At 40.9% G+C, this 26,316-nt stretch overlaps 1 protein-coding gene across 6 annotated transcripts; it reads left to right on the top strand.

Annotated features, from left to right (window-relative positions):
• Positions 1-958: 958 nt before the first annotated feature.
• On the top strand, positions 959-26,225 carry arhgap17b (Rho GTPase activating protein 17b). 6 transcript variants are annotated; one of them, XM_004558343.5, is made up of 21 exons: positions 959-1,370; positions 5,858-5,897; positions 13,965-14,069; positions 14,846-14,922; positions 15,152-15,263; positions 15,552-15,628; positions 15,754-15,856; positions 16,087-16,155; positions 16,302-16,383; positions 17,124-17,251; positions 17,833-17,944; positions 18,030-18,111; positions 18,230-18,310; positions 19,748-19,861; positions 19,986-20,077; positions 21,056-21,191; positions 22,021-22,305; positions 22,924-23,048; positions 23,125-23,508; positions 24,511-24,562; positions 25,081-25,220. In XM_004558343.5, the coding sequence occupies exons 1-20, from the start codon at positions 1,318-1,320 to the stop codon at positions 24,516-24,518; spliced, it is 2,265 nt and encodes a 754-aa protein (XP_004558400.3). In that variant the 5' UTR covers positions 959-1,317; the 3' UTR covers positions 24,519-24,562; positions 25,081-25,220. The 6 variants fall into 6 exon arrangements, with proteins under 6 accessions (XP_004558400.3, XP_004558401.3, XP_076739254.1 ...); XM_004558344.5 differs by having other exon boundaries at positions 24,511-24,556; positions 25,081-25,214; XM_076883139.1 differs by having other exon boundaries at positions 24,511-24,552; positions 25,081-25,202.
• Positions 26,226-26,316: the final 91 nt, after the last annotated feature.

Below are 26,316 nucleotides of genomic sequence, written 5' to 3'. Positions count from 1 at the left end.
AAGGGCAGGTTTACAAGAATAAACCCCACAGAATAATTAATTAAAGATAATTTAGTCCAGTAACTGATTTTAAAAAAGGTCATTTTCCCCACAGCAGTACATCACAGTTTATACATAGAAACTATTTATGGCACTAGTTGTTCTTTAACAGCAGATGACCACATTTAAAGTACCTTTAACAGAGTTTGACAAGTTTTCAGCTCAGGGCACACAGGAATGATTGCGTGCTTGCTGTAATTTATTGGGATCATATAGTCCCTACCAGTCATTGCTGTGACAAACAGGGTCTACAGTTCCCGTAAAATGATTGCTCCTCAAGCAGGAATGACCATCAACAGCCCTTCTAATATAATCAAGGTGGGGTGGTGCTAAGAGAGTTATGAGCTCTTTAACAAGGTTATACCTGGGAGAATTACAACCGCCTTGACTACCATTCATTCACATTAATCCCCCAACACCCAGACAGGCAGTCGTGCCCATATGAGTCTAATAATGAAACTGATCGGTGAAGAACTGCTGAACAAAGCCTTTGCGTGACAGGCACAAGGTGGCGGCAGATCACTCCGGAAAACTCTGTGCTGGTTGGTGACGAACTGATCTGAAATCAGACAGTTAGTCACAATCCGGGTGAGCAGTGACCCGGACTGATCCAGAAGCAGCGGTTAAAGTTGTATAGGTTTCTGCTATTGTTAATTAATTCTTAATGGCTTTCACGTGCATCACAACCACGTTTTTAAAAAAATATATTTTGGCACCACACTACAATACATACTACTGCATTTATGAGTTTCTGTCACGTTTCTCTGATTTGTCATTACTTGACAATCACCCCCGATTTAAAACTCTGATATTTATTCTGAAGAATTCATCCCCACGTTAAAACATGTGACTTTGCAATGACCAAAGTCTTTTTTTTTTTTCATGTTAAGGTATCACATGTCACCACGGGGCCCATGCGGCTTCCAGTGCGGGAAGTAAAAGCACTTCCTCCTTCCTATCACAGCTGTAGTAGAGAAATCAGCCAGTCTAACAGGAGCGCTGACATTCTTGGCAATGGGGACCCTGAAGGTCGTCCGCCGCTGTTTCTGCTCACTTCCCTGCGCGTCTTAACGGTAACGGCCGATGTCACCGGGTTCAACCAGGAAAACTGTTCAGTTTTTGTGACTAAAAGCGGTCGGAAGTCAGGTCTTGGTAGCACAATGGCTGCGACGTAGCGCAACTTTTTTTTTCTTTTTTTTTTGGTGGATGATCGACAGCGTTCGTTGGTGCCGCAAACTTTTTACGGACTTGTAGGAAGAAGCTCACGAGACTTGCAACATGAAGAAGCAGTTTAATCGTATGAAGCAACTTGCCAACCAGACTGTTGGAAGGTAGGCTACATAACATTGTTGCAACGTGATGTCATACATTATTGTGTTAGGCCAGCGCTTCTAATTTATGTCTCCCTGTTGTCATCTGGCTGATTTTTATTGTGGGCGGTGTCGGAGGGGCTGACCACGATTTTGTGTGATTAAAAAAATCTGGAGAATTTCTAAAGGTTTAGATTGCAGTGAAATTGTGTCAGAAGCACACAAAGCTTGTCCAGATACCAGAACAATGTTTTGTTTGTTTGTTTGTTTGTTTGTTTGTTTGTTTGTTTCAAAAAATACAAGAAGTTTGAAAAGTAGATTTTCCAGATTTGGTTTAAAAGTATGTGGCTGTAACTTTGGGAAAACATTTAAATTTACTAGCATTAAGTAAGTGGATTCAATGGATAAATGGCTACAACAGATTTTTTTAAAATCCTTATTAATAACCTTATAATCAAATGTTCTTTTAGACTGTATAATCTATTGAACATAAAACCAATTTTAGATGAGAACAAACGGCTCTCATCTAATCTGCTGTAACAGTTCATGTACTATCACAGCTATTGCCTTTAATAAATTAATGGCTCAAATGGAGGCAATGAAAGTATGTCTTATTTTAAATAGAGAAGCCCTGCTTAGGATGCATGTGATACTATCAAAACATACAAACCGCAAACAATAAAACAACAGTGGCAAATATTAATAAAGAGGCATCACTGTAAGGGATGGAGAGACTTAAATATATGCTAAACAGATAAATACAAATATTTCTATTTGCTCTCTATATTGCACTCTTTTAGTGTACTTGAAGAAGGCCTCGATTCTGAATTCACTTTTGTCATCAACACCTATTTAATTAAGTCTGTCAACAGTCCCCCTTGCCCTTCTGTGGACCCAAGAATGACCCCACCTTTTACTGCACTATGTACTCACATGTGCAGGTATATGTTCAGTTACAGGGTAGGATGTGCTCACACGCATGTTACCTGATGGGTGTTGATAGGGCAAACTACGTATACCATCCTTCTTCCTGTGTCTCTGATTCAGTGTCTCCATTTGTTGCTGTATTAATTAACCAGACTGCTGTCGATTAGTTTCCAAGTGATACCCTGCAGGTGCTGGCCTTGGATTCCTTGCATACATGACTCCACATGTTGTTGTGTAAGAGCAGTAAAACTCAACTGAGAAGGCAGGATGACAGCTTGCATACTGAAAGGCAAAATAGTTTGCTTGCCCACACCCACTCTGGATTACTGCTGGGCGAGTTTAACATGCAAGAAATCCTCGGGTGCCATTAATACCACAGCTTAAGTAAGAGTGGGTGGGAGCTAGAAAATAAACAAAAAAAAAAAAAAAAAAATCACAGAAAGCACTCAAGTTAAATTAAGGTTAAATGTTACACCCCCCCCCCCCCCCCCCCCCCAGTCTTTATGCTACACATGATCACACATCATAATCCATCAAGTGAAGTTATAAAGGTCTAGATTAGATCTCTGTCTCGAGCTCGGGGGTAAAACAAAAAAAGGTTTTCCTGCTAATAAATGCTCCAAATACAATTTGACAGAATTGAAATTAAGCTGGCTGTGAAGATCTAGATCATAAACCAGTGAATCTGTGTCCACCCGCGTGAGAGTTTGTGATGATTTGTGGTTTTCTGTTTGGCCCAGGAAAGGCTGGACACACACACACACACAGGTTTTTAGTTTTTGTGGAGTAAGCATTTATGTAGCTGTTGACAGCAGAGGCATGGCAGGGTTCGGGCCGCCATGCAGCCACAAAGTCGTTTTTTATAAAAGAGGAAGCCAGATTTCATTTGCATGTGAATAATAAGAGGAAGCGATTCAATTTAGATGTAGTTGCATTGCGGTAGAAGATGGCAGGGTAGCGTGTTTTTATAGGACATGCTTACACAGTGTCCTTTACCAAAACTGAGTCAGTGAAACATGATATGATCCATCTTTGCGAGCAGCTTTTAAGATTTTGTGTGTTTGTTTTGGTCAGTTTTCCTACAGGTGCATGTTTTACAGTTACAGTTGTCCTTCACCTTTTTTTTTTTTTTTTTTCCAAGGTCCGGCTCCAGCTGTCGGTTTTTTTAAGAACAGTAGCTTCTGGCTAGAGCCAAGCTGCACTCCACTCCAGTTCAATCGATTCTAATTCCGTGTTGATAGGAATCTAAAGATTGCTCATGCAGCTTTTTCCTTCAGAGACAAGCCTGTAAAGCCTAATGTTTAATGACGTCATATGGATCCATGTGGAGGTATTCTAGCTGCATTATGTTAATAAATGGCTTGTCTTCAGTTTCTGTTTACTTAATACATTGGAGTCAGTGACTTGTATCCATTTGTCTATATTCTATTTTAAATCAGTTTCTTCTTTGTTTGGGTAAAACCATTTTGTAGCTAGGACATCTGATGCTGACTATGTGGAATAAATTGGCAAGAAAAATGCACACATTTGCGTAAATATCTTTGTGAAGACACTGACTGACCCTCACGCTAATCGTAACATAAATATAACATTAAAACCAGTTCTTCACCCTCAAGCAGGCCTTTAAAGAGATGAGATGTAAGGACTAACCAAAAGGTCCCCACTTTTTCAAAATGTCCTGACTGCATTGGTTTTAAATCTCAGACTGGTCCTCATTAGGATGCTTTGACAAGTACACGTTGAGGTGTGTCCCATCATCCAGACCCTAGAGATATTTAATTAAATGGAAAATGGAGAGGCATATATCAGGTACTTTTTCTGGTCTTATTGAGCACATTCACTCACACAGCTTCATTCTAGAGTCACTGCTTTGCAAGACGGTCCTGGGCATTACCATAGACTAATCTTCCTACACAAGCACAGGGAGAACGTGCAAACTTCTCACAAGAAGGGCTTACTCGGGTTTGAACTCAGGACTCTTCTGCTGTGATCCACTGTAATGCCTCACATTTTAATCTTCCACAGACTCTCGCACTAATATCTGAGAGACTGCATATGGAGTACTGAACAGCATAATTAGCAGCTCAGAGTAAAAGTTGTCTTCAGAATCATTCAAAAAATTACTTATTCATTTTATGCTTTGCAAAGTTTTACCAATGTGAATTGGTCTTATTTGTGATCTGAGCTCGAGACAGCAGACAGCCACCACAAGCAGTTTCGCTAAACAGTGAGAGTATTTCAGGCATGAGTGAGGTAAGCTTGTACTGCATTTTGAGAGTGTAATGTGAAAATCTTATTTTTGTGTCCCACGTCAGTATTGGGTAATAATTCTTGCATGTGAGCGGATTATTTTATCCCCTGCAAGGTGTAAATCTACTGTGTGTTTCTTGGCTGGTGCTGTTAGAGGGTGGGGACAGGCCTTCAGAGATTTGTGCATAAATACACAACATCTGTGTATGTGTTGATGGATTTATTGACGGGGAAACCAATCACTCCTTTGACAATCTCACCAGCTGAGCGAGATGTAAATCAAATGGCTAAAGAACAGTTGCTGATGTTTAAAGGGTTTGGCTTTTTGTCAGCATTTCCTAGAAATGTGGGAGAGCTGTTGTGCCATAATATTTTCCACAGACTCTACGACAGTTCAGCATGTATTTGGTGTGTTTCAGAAATCAACAGGCCACCTGGCAACTTCCTCCTCACTTCATAGAAAAAGGCACACCTTTACGTGTTGCCATAACAAACACGGTGCAGATGACACCTGGGGAAGTGTGTTTTTTAGACCAGGAGGGGGATCAGCATTACATTTATGCATCGATGTTCAACATGGTTGTACAAATCCAGTTCAGTTTTAATTTGTATAGTGCTAATTTACAAAAACAATCCAGTCAAGGTGGTTTTATAGTGCAACGTAAAGACCCTACAATCACACAACCTTCTATGAACAAACTCTTGGTGACAGTGGGAAGGAAGAACTCTCTTTTAACTAGAAGAAACCTCCAGCAGAACCAGGCTCGGGGAGGGGCTGCCATCCACTGCCTGGGGGTACCAATAGTAGCAAATAAGTATATCATTATAACAACTGATTGTAGATTTCAGCTTATTCTGTTCACTTACTGCAGGCATACAGCACAGAGTGCAAACTGCAGACTGGTTGTGCTGGAGATTGTGCTCAACTTTGGTGGTCTGTAGAGTCCCAGAGTTTATTTAGCAATAGAGAGCTGTACACAAAAAGCAATAAATGCACTATACATAAATAAGTACAAGTGCATATAATGTCAGCATCACTAGTCTCATATTTCACCAAAACCACCAGGAGAAAAAGGAGAGGAAAAACCCAAGCTCAGCTGATAACAGGCCAGTCAGGTTAACATGCCTGCAATGACACTGCGTGAAGGAGGTACACCTGTTTTTACTACAGTGAAGCCTGAGGAAAAAATGAAGGCAATGCCGGATAGTCGTAAAATGCAATAATAACTCTCTTGTGCAAGCTTTTCGTGTCTCACCTGTATTGCTGTAGGACACGGGTGTGTTCTGTATGTCCTCAGTCTTTGACCACTGGCCTTTGTTTCTCTTCACAGGGCTGAAAAAACTGAGGTCCTGAGCGATGACCTCCTGCAGGTAAATCTTATCTTCTCTTATTTAAAGGGACTTTACGTCCAATAGTTTTTATTATCTTTAAAAAATTCCATTTGGCAGTCTAATGAGGGGTGGGCAGGTGATAAGCATTTATCCTCAAATGTGAACAATGCTGTTTTTAATGGTGGTAACCGGGTAGAAGAATAATAAATACAAAGTCTAAATGTCATAGAAAGTTTTCTCACATCTGTGGTTTAAGAGACCTATATACTGGTGCAGCTGCTTATTTCAGCAAACTCAAGTTTATGCACATGTACAAAAACACCTTCAGGATGTGACACGACTGAATGCTTTTTTTTAGTCCATCAGTTAAATGGCTACCAAGCAGAGTTATAATAGTTTTGTATTTTCTTATTAGTTTTTTTTCTAGTTTTCATTTTCATCAGTTTGAAAATGTTTAGTTTTACTTTAATTTTTATTAGTTTTAGTGTTGATCCATAATGTGCTATAGTACTGTAAACATCCAGAGTCTAAATGATTATGTTTTCACATCTAGTTTAAATTTTTAGTTTAGTTATATGTAACTATAGTAACCTTGCTGCCAAGCCTACCTGAAAGTCAATGCAACCTTCTTTATTTAGAAAAAATGTAACAGTGCTTAAATGCAGTGAATTTGTCTGCATGATGTTTCATAGGCAACATTAACTCAACCACTCATTACGCCCAAGCTATGCAGAAAATCATCTCAACACACAAAACGTCAAACCTTGAAACAAATGGGCTACAGCAGCAAACCACACTTGTGTGCCGCTCCTCCTATGAGCTAACTGAAACTGAGGCTCTATCCATCCTGCCTTGTATTAACAGTTCAGGCTCCTGGTGATGGTGTAATGGTGTGGAGGATATTTTCTTGGCACGCTTTGAGTCCATATGCGTAACACCATAGCGTATCCATGTCCTGTTGGCTGCTTCCAGCAGGATAACAGCAGGATAGCTGTGTCACAAAGCTTAAATCATCTAGTTTCTTATACATGACAATGAATTATGCAGTCACCAGATCTCAATTCAATAAAGCACCTTTGGGATGTGGTGAAACAGGAGATTCGCATCATTGATTTACATGTGACAAAACTGTGTGATGCTATCATGTAAATATGGAACAAAATCTCTCAGAAATGTTTCCAGCCCCTAGTTAAACGTATACCATGAAGAATAAATGTCATTCTGAAGGCAGTTTCTTAATATGACTTCACATTTAATTTTCCTCAAATCTGTTAGTCCAGTAAACTCCAGGGCCTCACTGGACTTTATTGTTGAACCCCTATAACAGTTCAGGTTTTTCCCACAGCACACGATAAAATATGTTTACACTGGGACTGGGTATCTGCCACCTATGAAAGATGTCCTGTTCACTGCCTAACCATAGCTTATTTTATGTCTGCATGTAAAACTGGCTTGTTTAGATATAATTTTCTGGTAGAGTAAAATACGGAAGTTATCAGAAGACTTACAAGCTCCTCGCAAAAGTTCTGTTAAAGCAATCGTGCCTTTGCGCCTTGTTGATGCCAAATCTGTATGCAATCTCGGAGTATAACTGCTGCCATTAAAACTTTACTGGCTAGTCTTTCATTCAGCATTGCCTAGCCAGCTCAAGGGTTTGGCACAGCAGAAGCGCCTTATGGTTTTCCACTCAAGGCAAGCTCTGGCGATTCTCTGTTATCTTGAAATTATACTTGATGTCCACTGTAGCGCTGTGTGGCGGAGGGGGATGGGGAAGCTCTGGCTAGTGAAACTGTGAGATCACTGTTGGGAAAATGGTGTGAATAAATATGACAAACTGAGAGGAATAAATCATGTTCAGGGAAGAAAGCAACTTTTGTGGAAGAAGGTAAAGATGAAGGCTTGATGGGGGAAAAGACTCACCAACCCCCATTCAGTCAAGGAAGTCATAGTTCTATGATAGCAGCTGACCGCTGAACCCCATTCACACAAAGTAGTGCATAAGACGCATTTCTGATTGATCATCAACCTGCGACCTAGGGTGCCCTGTGCACTCATAGAACTCACTTATGATGGAAGATGGTGTTTTTGTTATGGATAAACCATGATTGGCAAAGACATCAAATAACAGAGTGACAGGAGCTTTCTGCTGCGTTGGGAATTCCTTAAGCTCCGGCTCTCAGTAAGGAATGTAATTGGCAAACGACGAGCATAGTGGAAAACTCATGTCAGAATCTGTTCTTTTTTGCAAATAACGAAGACCTCGTATACACGCAAAGAATCTGTTTTCAGATTTGCTGCCTGTTTAGTCATCTCCATACAGTGTGTAGCTGCTGCACTACTGATTCACATAGCAGTGAATCAGTATCGCCATTGTAATTTAATCACACTGCCTGGAAAAGTTTTATTTTTTTCCCCTCTTTCCAAACATGAACAGAGAGAGAATAAGTTTTCCTTTCCCCCTCCCCACACTCTTCCACAATTGCCTTCCCTGAGAAGTTCAAATTGAAATTTGACTCTATATGACTTCTAGTCTTTTCCATTTTTCCATAGTCGTTTGCATTGGCTAAGGCATTCATCTTGTTTGGACACGTCCTGCTTCAGAGGGGGAGTTGAGGCGGCTGTCAGACTGGATTGTATCTCTGCTGCCTGATCTCACACTAGTGAGCAAGGCTAGAGCTGGACCCATGCCTAAGTACCAAATTGATATGAGGGCATGATGGACTGATAATTGATAATGTGTAACAAGCAAGTGGCTACCAGTGAAACGGCTGGTGAGGAAAAACAAAACTCAGGAGTCTCTGTAGAGAGTTCTCCAGCCGGTTGTCTTATCTTGGGATAAAAAAAAAACAACTAAATTTTAAACAACTCCTTTACTATTTCATCACAAGCTAAATGCTGGAGGAAAACTGTCTTATCACTTTGTCATATTTCCAGTCTAATGTAAACAAAACCAGTTACTTACAGACACATTTAAAGGACAGACACGTTTTTCTCACATAACTTGTGAGACTACTCCTTTCAGTCAAACATGACACTTTGTTTTGTTTTTGCATTAAAGTCTCAATTCGGCTCAGTCATCGGCCCGTCGAATAGTAAACCGGCCTGCCAACAAGGTCAGCCACAGCGTCACCTGCCAGCCGGCAGTTAACCAGCCATTCAGTCCAATCCAGAAAACATGACTGCATCCTGTGTGACTCACTAAATGTTCCATGTTTTATTTTATTTTTTTTGTTATGGAAGGTCAGAGGTTGTCAGCTCTCTCTATTCTGATTTCATTGCTGTTTAGGGGGGAAAAGTTGGCAAGTAGACTGTAGGACTGTAAACCTTTGGACAGCAAGTAACTGGAGAGTGGAAGTGCTCATTTCTGTTGTGTTAATTGTCTGTGTGTGGTCTTGTTTCTGCCTATGATCAGGGAGTGTTCCTATCTTTTTTTTTTTTTTCTTTTTTTCCCAACTCTTATACTTGGAATCTCTCTGTTTCCTTAATGGTGGCTCTTCCTGATGATCCTACAAGTTTAAACCCTGAGACAAACTTATTAGATTTTGTTACCACACCATTTATTATTTTAATACGGTTCCAGCCCGCACATAGCTTGTCTCTGCTGTATTACCACTATAAAGAGTTAAAGATATGCACATCTCATTTATTTATAAAAAGACTTCAGAGGGCTGTATGAAAACACTTTGTCCCCCTTTGTAATTCCAACAATTCCAACTTTACCACTTGATGACTTAGGCATGCTACTGAAACCTCCATTTAATTCCAATATACTGTGTAAGTCAATTTGCAACCCACCACCATCATATCTGAATTAATAAATCCCATATCTGCTGTCCTTGATGCCTTTTCTGTGCTGTAGGGAATCTTAGCAACTTCCTCTCATATTCTCTCAGTTCTGATTAGAGATGGACCAATCCAATATTACGTATCGGTCCGATACTGACGTAAATTACTGGATCGGATATCGGAGAGAAATAAAAAATGTAATCCAATCCATTAAATATCAAAAAGCACCTCACAAAACTTGCGACATGGCATAACTCGGCTCATAACCGTAGCACGTTGCAGCAGTATGCGTCACGTGATAGAGCGGCTGTGTGTATTTGTAGCCTCTCTAGCAATGCGGCATTTCATCTCCGAGGAAGTTATCCCAGAGAGAAGTAAAGCAAGTGTGTAAGTTCATCTCTGAATGTTTGTAAAGCATTCCCACGTTAAGCTTAACAACCGATATATGGAGGAGTGCCTCTTCTCCCTCCCTCTCCTGCTGCTACTTCAATCATGAAACTGATCAATGATCAGCTGATCGGCTTTTCTGTCGCGAGTCCGTCTCTCTTGTTTGTTTATCGCCCACTTCGCGCCAGAAAAAGGAAACCAGCGGCTTAACAACATCAGCACGTTTAACCTTGATAACCTTGTTAGAATTTATTTAATATTACTTTCTACAGCAGGATCCTTTCCTACGTAGCTCACGGCTGGTAACTGTGCAGGGGCGGATCTAGCAAAGTTTAGCCGAATCTTACACCCAAAGTTTTAATCTGATGTAAAATGTATAGAAGTCCATTACTGTATATAGTAACTATTAAGTCTAATATACCCTAGTAAGCTATAGTACTTTATCCTTTGGGAAGGTACGATCTGTGCAGTCTGCAATTCTGTTGAAGAAAGATATTGAATCTATTTAATTATTCTTGAAAAATAATTAATTTCTGTGCATTTTCCCCCCCAACCTGCATCAAATTAAAGTTGATTACGTCAATTAAGCAACATGAGGTGGAGGGTGGGTGGTTCCCTATATTATTATTTTATTTTATTTTTTTCTTTGCTAGGAGTTTTAGAACCCTATTGGTTAGGTTGCTTACTCTTTAAAATACCAGAATAGGAAGGATTGAGTAGGTTTAAGTTTATTAGATTGATCAGTATTGCTGAACTATGAAATATTTTGGGTGCAGTGTATTTTTTGCATACAGGTATAACAGAATAGCTTTAGTGTTTTTTGGGGGTTTTGTTTAACTTGAGTATGAACTTATACAAAAAGCAGCAAGATATTAAAAAACACAGTTTTAGTGATTAAAAAACACACTATATCGGATTCATATCGGTATCGGACATAAAAAAAAAAGTGGTATTCTGCCATCTCTAGTTCTGATCAAGCAAAAGAAAAGTTTGTGGGGTTTTTGTGAAAAAACACTTTGCAGTTTATGACAAAGTATTTTATAGACAAGCTTGTAGAATATCTTGAAGTCTGTCCCCAGTTTATTTTGGTGTGCTCTCACAAAAAAGAAGTCAATAAATAGAACCAAATGCTCTAATAACACTAGTACTGTGATTATCCAGTCTTTTCAGTCCACAATACCGCCCACTTTGCAGTCACTCAGGTCTTTTTCTTCCTTTCTGGCCAAAAGTGTTGGAAGTCTGGATGCAATTGAACTGGAATCAGCTGAATAGTGAGTGAATCAATTGGATCCAGGCAAGGAAGCCAAGTCCAGATGTGGTTTGGCATGCTGCAACAGCTGCAGGAAAGGAGGAGCAGAGTAAAGGGAGGGTGGAGTAAAGCTGTACGAGTGTATGGGAGAGACTCAAACAGGGCAAGGAGATCAGTGAATTTGGGAGGATGAAAACGAAGGAAGAAGATGGGATCAGACAGCAAATGAGCAGCTCTCAGATCTAGCGCTGCAGTTAAATGTTTATACTGAAACAGGAAGAGGAAGTGGATACTTATGGCAGACCATGTTGGTGATTATGCAAGCTTCAGCAGATTATTTTTTTTTACTTCACATAACTGCTGATCATTTACAGAGTAAATTCTCTCTATAATTGCCATCTTTAGCAGACTTTTCAAACCCACATCTGGAAGAGTCAGGAACTAAAAACTCAGCAGAGCACAGTAATTCTCACAACGTCACTATAGGTACCTGAAACTCTGCACTGGTGGTGCATTTGAGGACAGTCTGACAGTAGAGAGTTATTGGGCCAGTTATCTATACCAAGATTTGTAAAGTTCTCCTTTTATGTTTGTTAATCACTAATAATAGTAATTGTAATAGTAACTGTAATAATAAAATTGTATCCACTACAAGTTTCTAAGCAGATTTTCCAGAAAATGTATTGAAGGCAAATGTGTATTTGTCTGTGGGAGATTTACGTCCTAACCTCTACACGGGGGATACCAAGGCGTTCCCAAGCCAACTGAGAGATGTAATCTCTCCGCTGTGTCCTGGTTCTTCCCAGTGGGACATGCCTGGAACACCTCACCCAGGAGACATCCTGGTCAGATGCCTGAACTACTTTAGCTGTCTCCTTTTCTACTCTGAACTTCTCACCTCATCTATAAAGCTTTATTTAGACTTCTGTGGGAAATTTGCATCCTAACTTGTGTAGTAACAAAAAACTCCTTTTATCCCCACACGGCAACATTCCACGCAACCCAAGTGTTTTGTGGAGTGTGTCGAGCCGATGCGTAGTCACAGTTCTCGGGATGGGCACATAAGGTTACTTAGAAGGTTGTGGCGTAGGGCTAAAATGGGGTTCTGGTTGTGGTGTAAGTTTCGACATAGATCTGGCGCAGAAATATAATTCGCAAGTTGGAGTGAGCCCGGCCACCCTTCAGTGGAAACTCATTTCCGCCACTTGTATCCACAATCAAGTAAGATTCTTGGTCATTTCCCAGAGTATGTGACAATAGGTGAAGGTGTGAACATTGATCGATCAATAAATCAGCTGGGACTCTCTCTTCACCACAACAGACAGGTACGGCATCTGTATCACTGCAACTGAACAAGTCTTAACAAGACCCCAAGATAAATAAACTCCTCCACTTGGAGCGATCACTCTATCCTTTGCCAGCTGAGAACCAACAGACTTGGAGGCGCTAATTTGCATCCCATCTGGTTCACACTCGATCACAGGCCGCCCCATTTTTAGACTCGAGGTCATCGCTCAGTAACGCTGACAAGACCAAAACCAAATACTAATAGGAAAAAGGCACAAGAAAATATACAGCATAAGAAAATATACAGCATAAGAAAATCTAGCGTATCATATTTGGGTCTTGCCACGCCCAAATACAACTTCAAAAGTGTATTTTTTTTGTAAGGTCTTCACCAAGTGACCTGACAGCCTCGATACCCACAAACCACAGTCTCCATCAGCCCATCGATATAAAGTGTCTGGCTACAGAGGAACTCTCAACCTGATTTGTGGGACATGATAGTTTTTTCTTGGTGACTCAGTTACCAAAGGCCACAGTCCCACCCTGGTGCTGGAAAAATGAAGCAATAAAATACAAGATTACTGTCAACTCAAAGTGTAAATATGTGTTGGTTATCCTGCTATGTTCTTTGTAGTTGCAGATCACTGTTGTCTTAATTTTCAGCATTTTTATCCAAATGTTGCACATGCTGTCGTATTTGGTGATTGTGTTTTTCTTGGCTCACTTGTGTCCTGTGCACTCAGGGCCACCGTAGAGAAAATTAGTCAAATCAGTTGGGAGCAGACAGCAAACGAGGGCAGAATGTGGAATTGTTGTTGCTGGCTTCAAGCCTCTTAAAATTAAACCGTTTTGTCAAGCTACAAAACGTATAGCATGCTATAGGGGGTCATGGAAATGTGAGTGAAAGAGAAACAAAGACATCGAAAACCACTGGGAAAGTGTGCTTGATGCCCTCCATTACCAGTAGCTCAGGCCTGCAGTTAGACTGATGCATCTGCTTTCTTTGATAGCATCTCTCGCTTCCTGTTGTCGGTAAAGACTTGCTCTTGACTCTGATTCCTTCCATCTGGCTGTCAGAGCTGCACGCCATGTAACAGAATTGGACAAACAACCTACAACTGCCGTCATATTTCAAAAACACTAGCAGGGTGGGAAATATGCGAGATGAATGTGTGCATGTGCAGCATCTGTATTTTGATTTGTAGCCCTCACCTGTGTTGTTTCTGCTGAACAGGAAGGTTAAACGGTCCATTACACTTATTTCCTTCATCCTTGTTTAAATCAGTTAGCTGATCTCTTCCACGGTAGACCTGTTTTGCTTGTTCTAATTTGATAACACTGCATTTTATCTTTTGTTTTTTGTTTTTTTTTCTTCTTTTTTTTGTGTGTGCCCACAGATCGAGAGGCGGCTGGAGCTGGTTCGTTTGGTGTCTCACAACACGCACAAGAGGCTGGTTTCCTGTCTGCAAGGTCAGCTGGGCACAGACACAGAGAAGAGACATGTAAGAGGCACCTTTTCTTTTTTTTTTCTCTGTCAGATTCATTCCATCATTTAGCTTTTTCATTTTCACTTTTTCATCCCATCATGTTAGCAACATGCCACACTTTGGATATGGCTTCATTTACAAGAGCATAATTAGGATGAATCACTGTGACAGCCATTCTGAACTAGGGCCCTGCTATCATGTGTTTTTCTTATGTAACACATAGATATGACAGAGACTCTCCTTCCAGCTTCACTATCACCATTTAGCAGACCCAGCCCAAAGGCCAATAAAACTGACGCAACTCTGAAGGAATCCCTGTTACGTTGTCATACTTTGATTACTTTTCTAAATTAAGTCATCTTGATGGTGCAGTGTTTGGCACTCCTGCAGGCAAAGTGAAATTAACAGATAAGCCAACGTGGTTGGATCAGTTGTCCTTAAACTGTTGGGTAGAGCCACAGCAGGCAGGGTATAGATAATGAAGGGGAGAAAAAAAATGAGCTGAAGCTAAGCTGAATTGGGGAGGGGGTTGTCTACATGTTTCCTTGATGCTGTAAGACCTGCCTTTATATCCCCCTTTTCGCAAATTCATATTTAAGTTAAATATATGACGTATTTGGTATTTTGGTGTTTGTGCAACTAATTTGAGTCTGATCCAAATCAGAAAAGAAAACATGTCAATGAAGTGAACGTTATTAAGTAGACTGAGCTGCTTTCTTTCATTCTTTCATTCATTCATTCATTCATTCATTCTTTCATTCATTCATTCTTTCATTCATTCATTCATTCAGAAAAAGCTGCCCTTGACCGGGCTGTCCCAGACCATGCAGGAGGGCGGCAGTCAGCTTGGAGAAGAGAGTATGATTGGGTGAGTTTCCATCGAAAGACCAGTTTCAGCATCGTTTAAGTTGAAAATATCACCTTTAAATGGGAAAAATTGGTGAACAAGTAAGTGTTTATCAAGATCAGTGTAAAAGTATTTAAATAAAAATGGGATGTGGGATCTAGCTGAAGCTCTTTACATATGTTTTACTCGCTGTGAGGAAAAGTAGTGATAACTGGGATATTTGCATATATGTCTCTGTGCACGTGAACAGCAAGATGATGGATGTGTGTGGCGAAGCCGAGGGCAAGTTGGCTTTTGAGCTGCTGCAGCATGAAATGCAGATGGAGAAAGACATTCTGGATCCTCTCAACCAGCTGGCAGAGGTAAAAGCTCATGCATACAACCATTGATTGGCTTCTTCCTTTTAATCCCTTTAAAATCATGCACTATATTTTAAAAACAAAGACCCAGCAGCAGAGACATCAAGCTGAACTTTGTGTTTGTACCAAATTCAACGATGCCTTTAGCACTGTTTTGGGTTCATTGCTATTCTGTATCTTTAAAATTGACACAAGGTTCTCACAGGAAAATTGCTCAAAAGTGCTCATTATACCTTTTGCAGTGCATGTGTAGTCATGTCGTTCTCATGGTTCCTCTTGTTTCTCTCACAGGTAGAGATTCCCAACATACTGAAACAGAGAAAGCAGCTTGCTAAGCTGGTTCTCGATTATGACTCTGCTAAAACACGGTACATTTCCACACAGCCTGATAACAATTTTTTAAAATTGTTTTTTAATTAATAGTCTTTGTATGGCTCCAATCTTTCAAATGTTTCCACTAACATGGTTACTTAAATAATCCTTTGTTCTGCAGGTGGTTACAGGCGACCAAGTCCACCAATCCAGCCATGGCAGCTAAAGTTGACTCGCTCAAAGACGAGATGGATGAGGCACTCAATAAAGTAGAAATATGCAAGGTAGATTTCATGTCGACTCTTTCCCATGAGCCTTGCTGCATAAGGTTAGGATCATATTTGATGAACTGGCTGAACAAAGAAGGCTTTATAAGGGGGACTAAATCAGGACACTGATGCTATGCACATTTTTGGACCGAGTAATTAAAGCTCATAGCTTTGTCATATCCATGTCTTCGTGAACAGTTTCTCATTGTTTACCATACACGTCATTCTTTTGTCATTTCATGCAGGACCAGCTCTCTGCAGACTTGTACAACTTTGCTTCTAAAGAGGGAGACTATGCACGCTATTATGTGATGGTGAGTGCACCTCAGTTTACTGGTAATGGAAATGCAAATATGGAACGTTCCACTGTAACAGTTACTAGGCGATGTGTGATAACCAAGTACTATGTTCACATTAGATTTGGTGTATGTGATTTTGTGTGTGTGTTTCTGTATAACAGTTATTAGAGACCCAGGCAGAGTACCACAGGAGGTCTCTGGCAGCTCTGGAAGTAGTTATACCCACCATCCAGACACAGCAAGGTGAACAATAAGACACAAAACATATTATTAAACATGTAAATAACATAAACACTTAAACTTTGCTTCTTCTTTTTGTTGCTGATCTGCTGGTTTAGGGTTAGAGAAATAAAGAGTGGCTTGTCATCCTGCTTAACAGTTCTCACAAAGGACTTCACATTATAATTGTTTATTTTGTGGTCCCTTAGCAGGGTGTGCTGTTATAAATTTTGCAGGTTTTCTGTCTTATTGGCTGGTATATATCACAGACGGGGGGGGGGGGGGGGGTGTGTGTGTGTGTGTGTGTGTGTGTGTGTGTGCGTTTATGACAAGAAGCTTTTATCTCATTTGCGAAGTGCACTGCTTATTGCAACATAGTGAAACGACTCACTACAATTACATCGTCACATTAGAGGGTTTTTTGGGGTTGTTTTTTTAAGTGTGTTTATATGAACCTTAGAATCAGCTTTCTGATGTAATCTGATTATAGATTTATTTGTTTGGCCCAGATTTATCCAGATGAAAGCCAGGATAACTGGATTTCAAGTTGGCTTTTTACATGTTTTCATGCACATGACAAAAGAGCAATCGTATCACACAAACATACCTGCAAAGACTTCTTTTAAAAGTCTAAATAAAGAATGTGGTATTTCTGTTGTCAGCTGTAGAACTATATAAAAGTTGTTGAAAGCCATGAAGTTAACTGCAGACAGTTAGTGAAACGAGTGCCAACGCAGAACATTGCCGATGCTTGTCTCACCTAGATTCCTGGATAGAGAAGCCGGCATTTGGCACGGCGCTGGAGGAGCATCTGAAAAGGACCAACCGTGAGATCGCTCTGCCGATTGAGGCCTGCGTCATGATGCTGCTTGAGACCGGCATGAAGGAGGAGGTACGGATGGAGAGATGGAAGAAGAAAATTGGAGACTTTGCTAAAGTAGGGCAAAGTTGAGGGTTAATTGACCAGAATTTGGATTAAATTTGTACCCATAAACCTCCTGTGTGTTTGAACTGGAAGGACATGTGGGTCATGTGGACTGCGTTTTAAAAATGATGGCATGTAAAGTCTGGAAACATCTGCAGCCAACTTGAGGTTAGCCAGTCTTTGTCCTGTGGGAATAAAACCTCTGTGTGTGCGCACACACAGGCATCTGTTACCCATTAGTATGATCGCTGTTGCACTCTTGAAATGAAACGGTATCACTAGACTCCCCATGAAGTACGATTCAAGACATTTCTAAATGGAAACAAACCTCTTCTTGCTGTGCATCCGTCTGGTGCTCATCCTGAAAGAGTCACATCTCTGTTGGTAGCAAAAGCATTTCTCTTTACTTTTGCAGACATTCAGTACTCGATTGCATTACTTCTTCTTTTGTGTTACCAACCCAGACTCACTTCTTTAATTTTAGGAGAGAAACAGCCTCCTGTAACCAGGCACTGCTGTGACCTTGCTCTCCCTTATTTTCTTTTCAGGGTCTATTTAGAATTGCTGCTGGAGCTTCAAAATTGAAAAAGTTGAAAGCAGCGCTGGACTGCTCCACCTCACAGCTCGAGGGCTTCTACTCTGATCCCCATGCCGTGGCTGGTACTACTTCTACAAATCCACAGAAAGTAAAAACATCAGCTCCAGGTTTTTGTCTCATGGCATATATTTTGTTTTTGATACACAGGAGCTCTCAAGTCCTACCTCAGGGAACTTCCTGAACCTCTAATGACATTTAGCCTTTATGATGAGTGGATACAGGCCTCCAAGTAAGACACTGCACACAAAGACACGACTCCTGTAATGTCCTGTAAAACACTTGTGCAGCACTAATAAACTTTAGATACATGTGAAGTATGTTTGCAGTAAATGTTGTTAATGTTTCAGTACCTTAGACTCTGACAAAAGACTTCAGGCCTTGTGGGTGACATGTGACCATTTGCCAAAGGCCCACAAAGCCAACTTCAGGTACTCTATATTACTCTCTTTTAATTACTATCATTTATGCCAGCCTTATTATTTTTCTTTTTTAAAATAACGCTGTTTTTTTTGGTTTGTTTTTTAAATGTAACCTTTTTTGTACATGTTTATTCATGTGAGGAATTCACCAGATTTTGAGCCATCCCTCATTTCTTTATATATTGCCAGAAAAATGGAAAATTGGAGCTGTAATTAGCAAAAGATAAAGATATCATCATTATTCTTGAACAGTTCAGTCTGTGCTCTCTGAGAATTCTTTTTTTTGCCATTAAGTAGTCTTCAGGAATACTTCTTGAAGGACATTCAAAGCTCTTCTTTTGATGCTGGCTGCCTTTTGTTCTGTTCTGTCAACATGATGTCTGTGTTGAGGTCCAGGCTCTGGAGAGATCAGTCCATAGTTACACTGTGTTTGTTCTATCCAGGTGTGGTTTTCCTGCATTGGCAGCAGGTTTGAGATGATTGTTATACGGAAAAATGAAGCCGTTGGCATTTGGGCACTTTTCAGATGGTATTGCATGTTGGATCAAATCTGACAGTGCTTGCTTTTTTTTTTTTTTTTTTTTTTTTTTTTTGTATTCATAATTCAATTTTGGCAAGATCTCAAACACCACAGGCTAAAATGCGGGGCCCCAAACCACAACAGATTTTGCAGTGGATTTTTAAGTGAATTTCTTGTATAATTTGGCATACCTCCACATATTCCTCCAGTTTGCCTTCTTTAAGCTTCTTGAAACCCACCCCACTTCCACTGAGACCATTTCTGATGAGACTTTAATGGACAGAAGGTGAATCAAATGAATGGGACAGATGCATCACTCAGATGCTGCATCAGGTCTAAAAACTCTGCTGGATTTTTTTTTTTAAGTAAATAGCTCTTTGAGAATCATCTTTTTGGTTAAACAATGGGAATAAATTGCCTTTTCAAAAGGCTGCTGGTAACAAATTGGCTCTACAGTTACAGCTTCTTTGTTAGGTGCAAACACAAAAGTGGTTGTTTCTGTGAGTTAAACACCTTCTTTATTTCCCCTTTTTTCTATGTCAGGCTGGTTCAGGAGTCAGAGTTAAGTGGTTTAATACGCTTAACAAAAAAATGAGTGGAAAAAATCGCAACATTAATTTAAAAAATGACAAGAACATCTGGCTCCTTGAGAGCAAAATACTTAGAAATGAGGGTTGGCTCAAGACTTTTGCACAGCACTGTAGATGGAAAAATAGGTGCGTATTTCACCACTGTACCAGATGTTACTTTGATGCTCTAGTAAACCAGTTTACTGGTTGAGCCTCTCAGGCCACATTCACAGCAAGGCCGTAACTTTCTCGAGGAGTCAGAAACCCACTAGGTTGGGGACAGTGTATGATTAAAGGTGGGAAAAATATTTTGGAGATATTTTTGTTTTTTTAAGGCAGTTTGTGTCTCCGTTGCAGGTATCTGGTGAAGTTCTTGGCTAAACTGGCTCAGGACAGTGATGTTAATAAAATGACTCCCAGCAACATCGCAATAGTCCTGGGGCCTAACCTGCTGTGGTCGAAGACCGAAGGGTGAGCATGTCGTGGACGGTTCACCTCACTTTTATGTCATCATTCTGAAATGCAAAGCGCGTCGTTCTCTTAGGCTGACTGACCTTCCTCCCGTTCTTATCTCCGTCTCTGTGCTCGTACTCAGGACGCTGGCAGAGATGGCAGCAGCTACATCTGTGCATGTACTTGCCATCATTGAGCCTATTATCCAACACGCTGACTGGTTCTTCCCTGAAGGTGAAACACTGTTGTTGTATTTGCAATAATTCTCCTTCTCTCTGTCTGTTGTCTGCTGTTTGGCGTGCTTATTCTCGATGATATAATCTACCTGAACCTTTGCAGCGTGTGGTAATGCGTCCGTTGAGTGCTGCTGCAAAAGATAACATTTGCATAAATTTCCATTGTTGATTTGTGGAGTTTGCCAGCACTTAGTTTTCATGCAACAATGTTAACGCGCAGGCTCATCCTCTGTGGGTTGACAGTGGGTACTTTGAAAAATGTTGAAGCTCATTAAATTGATGAATAGTAGCTGAAACGGTTTCTCTCCACATTAGCCAGCAAGGCTAAGAGTCTGTAGCCATGCTAGTGGCTCTGTAGGATGTGGCTGAAGCTCAGAGCACATTGTTAACCAAATTCTAAAATTAGCATGCTTGTGCTGATTTTGCGATGATAATTTTACCCAGTTCACTATCAAAGCTCAGCTTTAAGTTGTTATGATGATGAAATCCACAACTATTATTCAGTTGTGGTTTCTATAATGAATTTACTCTGTAACAGCTGAGCAGAGGGTGCATTTTTAAAATAACTTTACTGAGCCTTAAAGAAAAGGATGCAGAGTCTGTAGGTATCTGCTAGTCCTCAATTTTGCTAACTTGAGTGACTAATCTGGACCTTTTGACTCTAGTTTTGAGTATTTTTAATTAAATCATCTGGAGAAAAAAGGCTTATTGTGTGTTACTCTAGTTTCAGTGAGGGAAATTGTAGTATTCTGTTTGTGTGTTGGTTGGCACTTATTAGCTGGTAGGTGTATAAGTTATACACCTGTACGGTCTCCTAGAGTCAGCTAATTATAGCACACTCTACCGTCTCTTGAAAATATCATGGCTCCAAGTGGCCAGTGAGTGATGTCACAGAGGCTTTGTGCATCTTTTGTATACAGTCTTCTTGCAAGCTGTAGGTCATTTTTAATTTGCTTAATTTGCTTCTGTCCTCCAGAGGTGGACTTCAACGTGTCAGGCATGTTCTCCTTGCCCAGCCATCCACCCACCCCGGACCCCGAACCTATCCTGGACAGGAAACGCCCCGGCAGCATGGGGCAGGACGGGGACAGTCACACCCCTCGTAAAGACAGGTACCTGTCTCGTCCCAACCTCAGCCTCAGCCTGCCCCTCACCCTGCCGTCCCGTCCCAAGACACTGAGCAGGCAGGAGTCGAGGGGCCCAGCGGTGTCGGCCCTTTATGTCGTGGCCAACGAGTCCATCACGGTCACTGAAACGCCCACTGAAGATCTGCCCAGTCCAGACTTCAAGGCTGTGCCGCAGTCTAACGTAGATCCCACGAATCCAGTTACTAATAAGTGAAATAAGGGAAATGATGCTTTGTGTGATTTGTGCACTACATTTGTTGTGTTTTAAGCTAATCAGTTATATTTTGCTGAGATTCGTCCGTAACATGACCATAACATTTATGAAACACAAAGCCTTTTTAATAATGTTTGGGAATCCATTTATGTCTCAAGTTTTTATTTCTCTTGTGTTACTGTTGTGTACTCTTGTGTTATCTCCTTAATTTCCAATTAAAGCTTAGGTTGCACTGTAGGTTGCTGGTTTTATGTTTTGCGTGGGCTTGCATTTTTGTCATCTATTTTTTTTTTTTTCCTCTATTTCACCTGTCGCCGCATTAATGTTGCAGTTCAAAGTTGTTCTATTTTAAAGGTCACTCATGTGGTTTTATGTCCTCTTTGGGTTCTTCTTTCTGAACCGGTTTCGTTCCACTCAGGAAGTGGCGTCTCTTTCTGTCTCGACATCACAACATCTCTCACTGCTCTCGCTGGGTTCTTTCAAGGGGGTTTTTGTTTGTCGTTTTTGTTTACTTCTGTCTCTGAGTCTCTTGCTCCTTCACTCTTGTCTGATGGCCTGTGGTTTGCCCTCCTGAACTCTCCCCTCTCCCCCCCTCCCTAGCCCTGTTAACAAACAGCCGGAGCCCGCTCCTCGCAGAACCAGCGTCTTAAATAGAAAGCAGTCACCACTAACCTCACCCACCTTCCAACCCCCATTACCCCCTCTGGAAGCCGGGACTCCTACACAGCTCGAACCCCATCCTCCTCCTCCTCCTTCAGAGGCTGAGCAGCCTGGCTTGAGTGTTGCTGGCAGTGGTGGTGGTGGTGGTGGTGGTCTGGTTGGTGGGGTCCAGGTAGCCACAGTGCAACATCAGGTTGTAACCCAGCTCAGCACAGAGGAGAGCAGGTAAGGAGTGAGCTGAGGTAGCACCGGTACTCCACTGCAGCCAATCATCCGATCCGGAGCTCGCCACCCTTTGTTTGCCATGTATTTGATTAATTTGATTTACTGGACGTCACAAAAAAATCATGAGCATAAAAATGTCTATAATGTCTGCAAGTATTAAATCTGCTTCATTAATTAATAATGTAAATAAATGAAAAACACTGTTATGCTTTGCACAACTTTCCCCCTGCCCTCTGTTTGTGATGATCAACAGAACTCTCGGTTTCTGTTTATAAAGAGAAGCTGTCTTTCCTTCCTGTCTGCTCGTCTGTTTGGTGGTTTAACAACTTTGAAGCTTTGAAGACTTTGTTTTTATGCATGTGTCTCATTACTGAACACTTGTTCCGTCCGCTGAATGGACTTCTTTCATGATTTTTGCATCCCGTGCTTTCTTCGTGTGTTTATCGATCCTTTTGAGTCATTCTTTCTGTAATAACCTAATCAAGTATAATTATTCTTTGAATGGAAAGGTGTGCAGTTGGTTTTATGCATGAGCACTGGTGCCGCACTTGATCCTTGAATGTTAAGGGTGTATGACACGGAAATGGATTAATAATTGGAACTGTGGTGTTTTCACAGCCCGGCCCGTGAGCACATGTCCACCCCGCCTCCGCAGAGGAATGGTTCAGCGGTCCATCTTGCTGTAGGAACCCCACACCCTCAGGGAAGCTCCAAAGGGCCTAGTCCACACATGGTCCGCAGAGGTGAGGAAATCTAAATCTGTTATTTTAGTGGTTTAATATAGCAAATGAGATTTAATAAGTACGTTTTCCTCTGAAGGCACCAAGAAGCAAGCCCCAGCCCCACCCAAACAGGCCAGCCCGTTCGCCTCTCAGCTCAGTAACACCCAAGCACCCGGTTCCCCGCAGCACCCACCCATCACGCCCCGTCGTGTCCACAGCAAAGATGCCCTAATCCAAGCTCCGAGCCATCCACCCCCACAGCCGCCTACACCCCAACAAGCCCAGGGAGAGTCAGAGCACTCTCCCCCTAGCAGTCCCACCCCTCCTGACACTCCGCCGCTCTTCCACTCCGGATCTCTCCCTCGACCCTCGAGGCCAGCTCCAAAACCGAAACCCCGTCCCAGCATGCCACCGCCTCCGCAACCGGCAGCAAATGACAGCGGCAATGGCATGTGCAACTCGGCCTCAAAGATCATAACAGGTAAACCAGTCTGTGTCTCAGTTTCTTTTTTTTGTATAAAATTAATATACTATACTAAAAATATTTTATACTAAAATACAAATACAAAGGTTTGCATCATCGACTTAAATGGTGTCAGCAATACAGTGTGGCAGAAATCAACTACTGCAACAAAAACATTGCTAAAATAAGTTGTATGTGTACATACAAAGCTTTAACCTCTAAACAGAGTAATCGTTGATTTGGCCACTTTTGCAGTGCAGTGGTTGCAAAGATGTGATTTTTTTTTTTTTTTTTTATATATATTTTTTTAAATTTATTAATTTATTTTTTGTTAACTTTAAAAACTCTACTTAAGGGTCGTGCATTCGAAGAGCTACCAAGAAAAAAATACAAGAGTACAGAAGAATATGCAAATTAAATAACAGTACGGTGATAAATTTGATGCGACCCCAGATAATAAACCACATAATAAATCATTAATCTGAAATGATCATGTAAATAACTGTAATGCAGTTGTAAAATGGATTTCAATGGGATCATGAATTATAATGGTGTGAAAGTGGGAAGTAAAACTACAGTGCAGTACAAATATTGAAATGTATATCTGCTAAAATGACCTCCGAGTAATGGTGAAGTATCATTTTAACTTAACATCTGACCACTTCCACCATGGTTACACTCCACCTTTGAAAACAATATAGATAAAAGGCAATTGTTGTTTATTCAGACAAGTTTTTGAAGGAAGTTACCAGATCTACTGAAGAATAGAAGCTTTCTTTGGTGTGGGTTTTGTTTAAATGATTTTCTTTGTGCAGACATTCCCATTATTGAACTCACTCACTTGCTGGCCGTCTGCTGGTACTATATTCACTTCTGTTATTGAGTGATTTCAGCTTCTTCTCGGAGCAGTGCTATATTTAGCTCAGTGGCTTTTGGTTTCACTGTCTCATTTTTGGCTCACACACTTACAAAAGAGCTGTGGTGATCTGATGCATGACGGCATATGTGTAAATATTGCAGATGTCTGAGCTGCGGGCCTGCCTGTAAGATGAGCTTTGTAAGGCAGGTAATGGTAAGGATCTGATTGGCTGATGCATTAACCTCGGTCTGTGTCTACTGCATGTGCATCTGTCTGGGGGAGAGAAAAGTGGCGTGTGTGGGCGTGCACATATACATTTATATGTAGGCTTGGTGCTTTTGTCCTAGGCTTTAGCTATGCTTTGCAACAACACTAACATGCTTGCAATTTTTTGTATTTGTGGTTACTAACACACACAGAGAGAGAGTGTGTGTGTGTGTGTGTGTGAACAGATTTTTTTTTTTTTTTTTTTTTTTTTTTTTAAATAATTTGCATTGCATTTAAAGATTAACACACCAAGGAAACTCTCATGACTGCCACACCAACTAAAAAGAGTTACTCAAGTAGTGCTGGTTAGAATAGATTTATTTATGAGAGCAATCCTTGGTGTCTTGCTGTGTGTGCGTGTTTGTATGTGTGAGTGTGAGCTCCCCGGTCTAAAACTGTGTGTCTATATATGGTTTGGTTTATTGATTTGTTTGCTGATTGGTTCCCTTCAACATCCTTTCCAGAAGGAGGCCTGGTTCTAAAGGGGATTGGAAGAGCCATCATTCCTGAGGTGATTGAGGACGAAGAACGGGAAAGCTCTGCTGGTCAAGAGCCTGCCACCGCCACTACTACCACTAACACCCCCCCAGCCCTGAACCCAGACCCCAGCATCCAGACAGAGAGCACCGCTTTTTAAAGTCTGGGCTTGACTGTTTATGATCAAACATAAGACGGGGTAACTCAAAATGAAATCACTCCGGCTCTTCAAGTACCGCTCACATGATGTCAGAGTGTCGCTGGAAACGAATGGCTGCCTTTTCCTCTGCTATACTGACTCACACCAGAAACCTCATCTTAAGTTAGTCGTTCAGACCACAAGGGCCCTGTCCAGCTATCACTTTCCACATTAGACTGCACATTAAACGGTTTGCTCCACATACTGCTTGGGTATTCTCTGATTGGACTGCAGGGCCTTGTGAGGAACAAGGCTAGCGGGGCTTTAACATAAAACCTCAGCAATATCGCAGCTGAATATCGCAGCTGGCTTCAGAATGCTGGTAAAGTTAATCTTTTTATTTTTTTTAAAACTATTACTATTAAATCTTCAATTATGCAAACACTTCTTTAAAATGTGAATCTGGTTTTACCACATAAACCCAAATAAAGAAAAATTTTCAGTGAGTAAATAATTCCCTCATGTCCACAGCAATACTATGAAGGACCAAAGGAAATGACTGTTAGTCAAAGCAAACTGAGTTCAAATGTTGAGCCATTGTTATGGTTGCTAATGACCAAATATTTTAGTGTGAGTGCAATATAACAGTTTCTCTTCCACTGCTGTCCCATCCCAGCGTGCACACACTGCCATTTATTAGTTATTCAGGGCAGTTTTCAGTTTGAATTTTCTTTGATTTCCATGGACCTGATTCACAAAGCTGACAAAAATATAACTGATTTTTCTATCACACTCAAAAGCTATGACCAAACTCCAGCATGTGATTAAAATTTGTAGAATTTTTTTTTACTATGGCTCATTAGCTTTGCCTTATTTTCAGCTTTTTTTTTTTCTTTTCTTGTTTTGGTTGTTTAAGCATTTTTATGGTGGTTCTTCTGCACAAAATGCACTGCGCAATGCGTTTTTGATCTAAATAAAGATTGTTCAACAGTTTTTATCTTGAATGATTTTTTTTTATGCCAAATATTATTGCTCATAAATGGTCTCTTCTTTGGGAAAAGAAAAAAACAAGTTGCCTGCACTC

This window comes from Maylandia zebra, linkage group LG4 (assembly GCF_041146795.1).
Source record: "Maylandia zebra isolate NMK-2024a linkage group LG4, Mzebra_GT3a, whole genome shotgun sequence".
Lineage (NCBI taxonomy): Eukaryota > Metazoa > Chordata > Actinopteri > Cichliformes > Cichlidae > Maylandia > Maylandia zebra.
Note: the sequence above shows the minus strand (reverse complement) of the source record. Positions and strands in the feature narration are given on the sequence as shown.

Excerpts from the sequence above, each read along its gene's own strand:
- arhgap17b (XM_004558341.5), top strand. The coding sequence starts at position 1,318 with ATGAAGAAGCAGTTTAATCGTATGAAGCAACTTGCCAACCAGACTGTT. Across the intron at positions 15,264-15,551 it reads CTCTCAACCAGCTGGCAGAG|GTAGAGATTCCCAACATACT; the intron begins GTAAAAGCTCAT and ends TTTCTCTCACAG. Across the intron at positions 23,049-23,124 it reads TCCACACATGGTCCGCAGAG|GCACCAAGAAGCAAGCCCCA; the intron begins GTGAGGAAATCT and ends TTTCCTCTGAAG.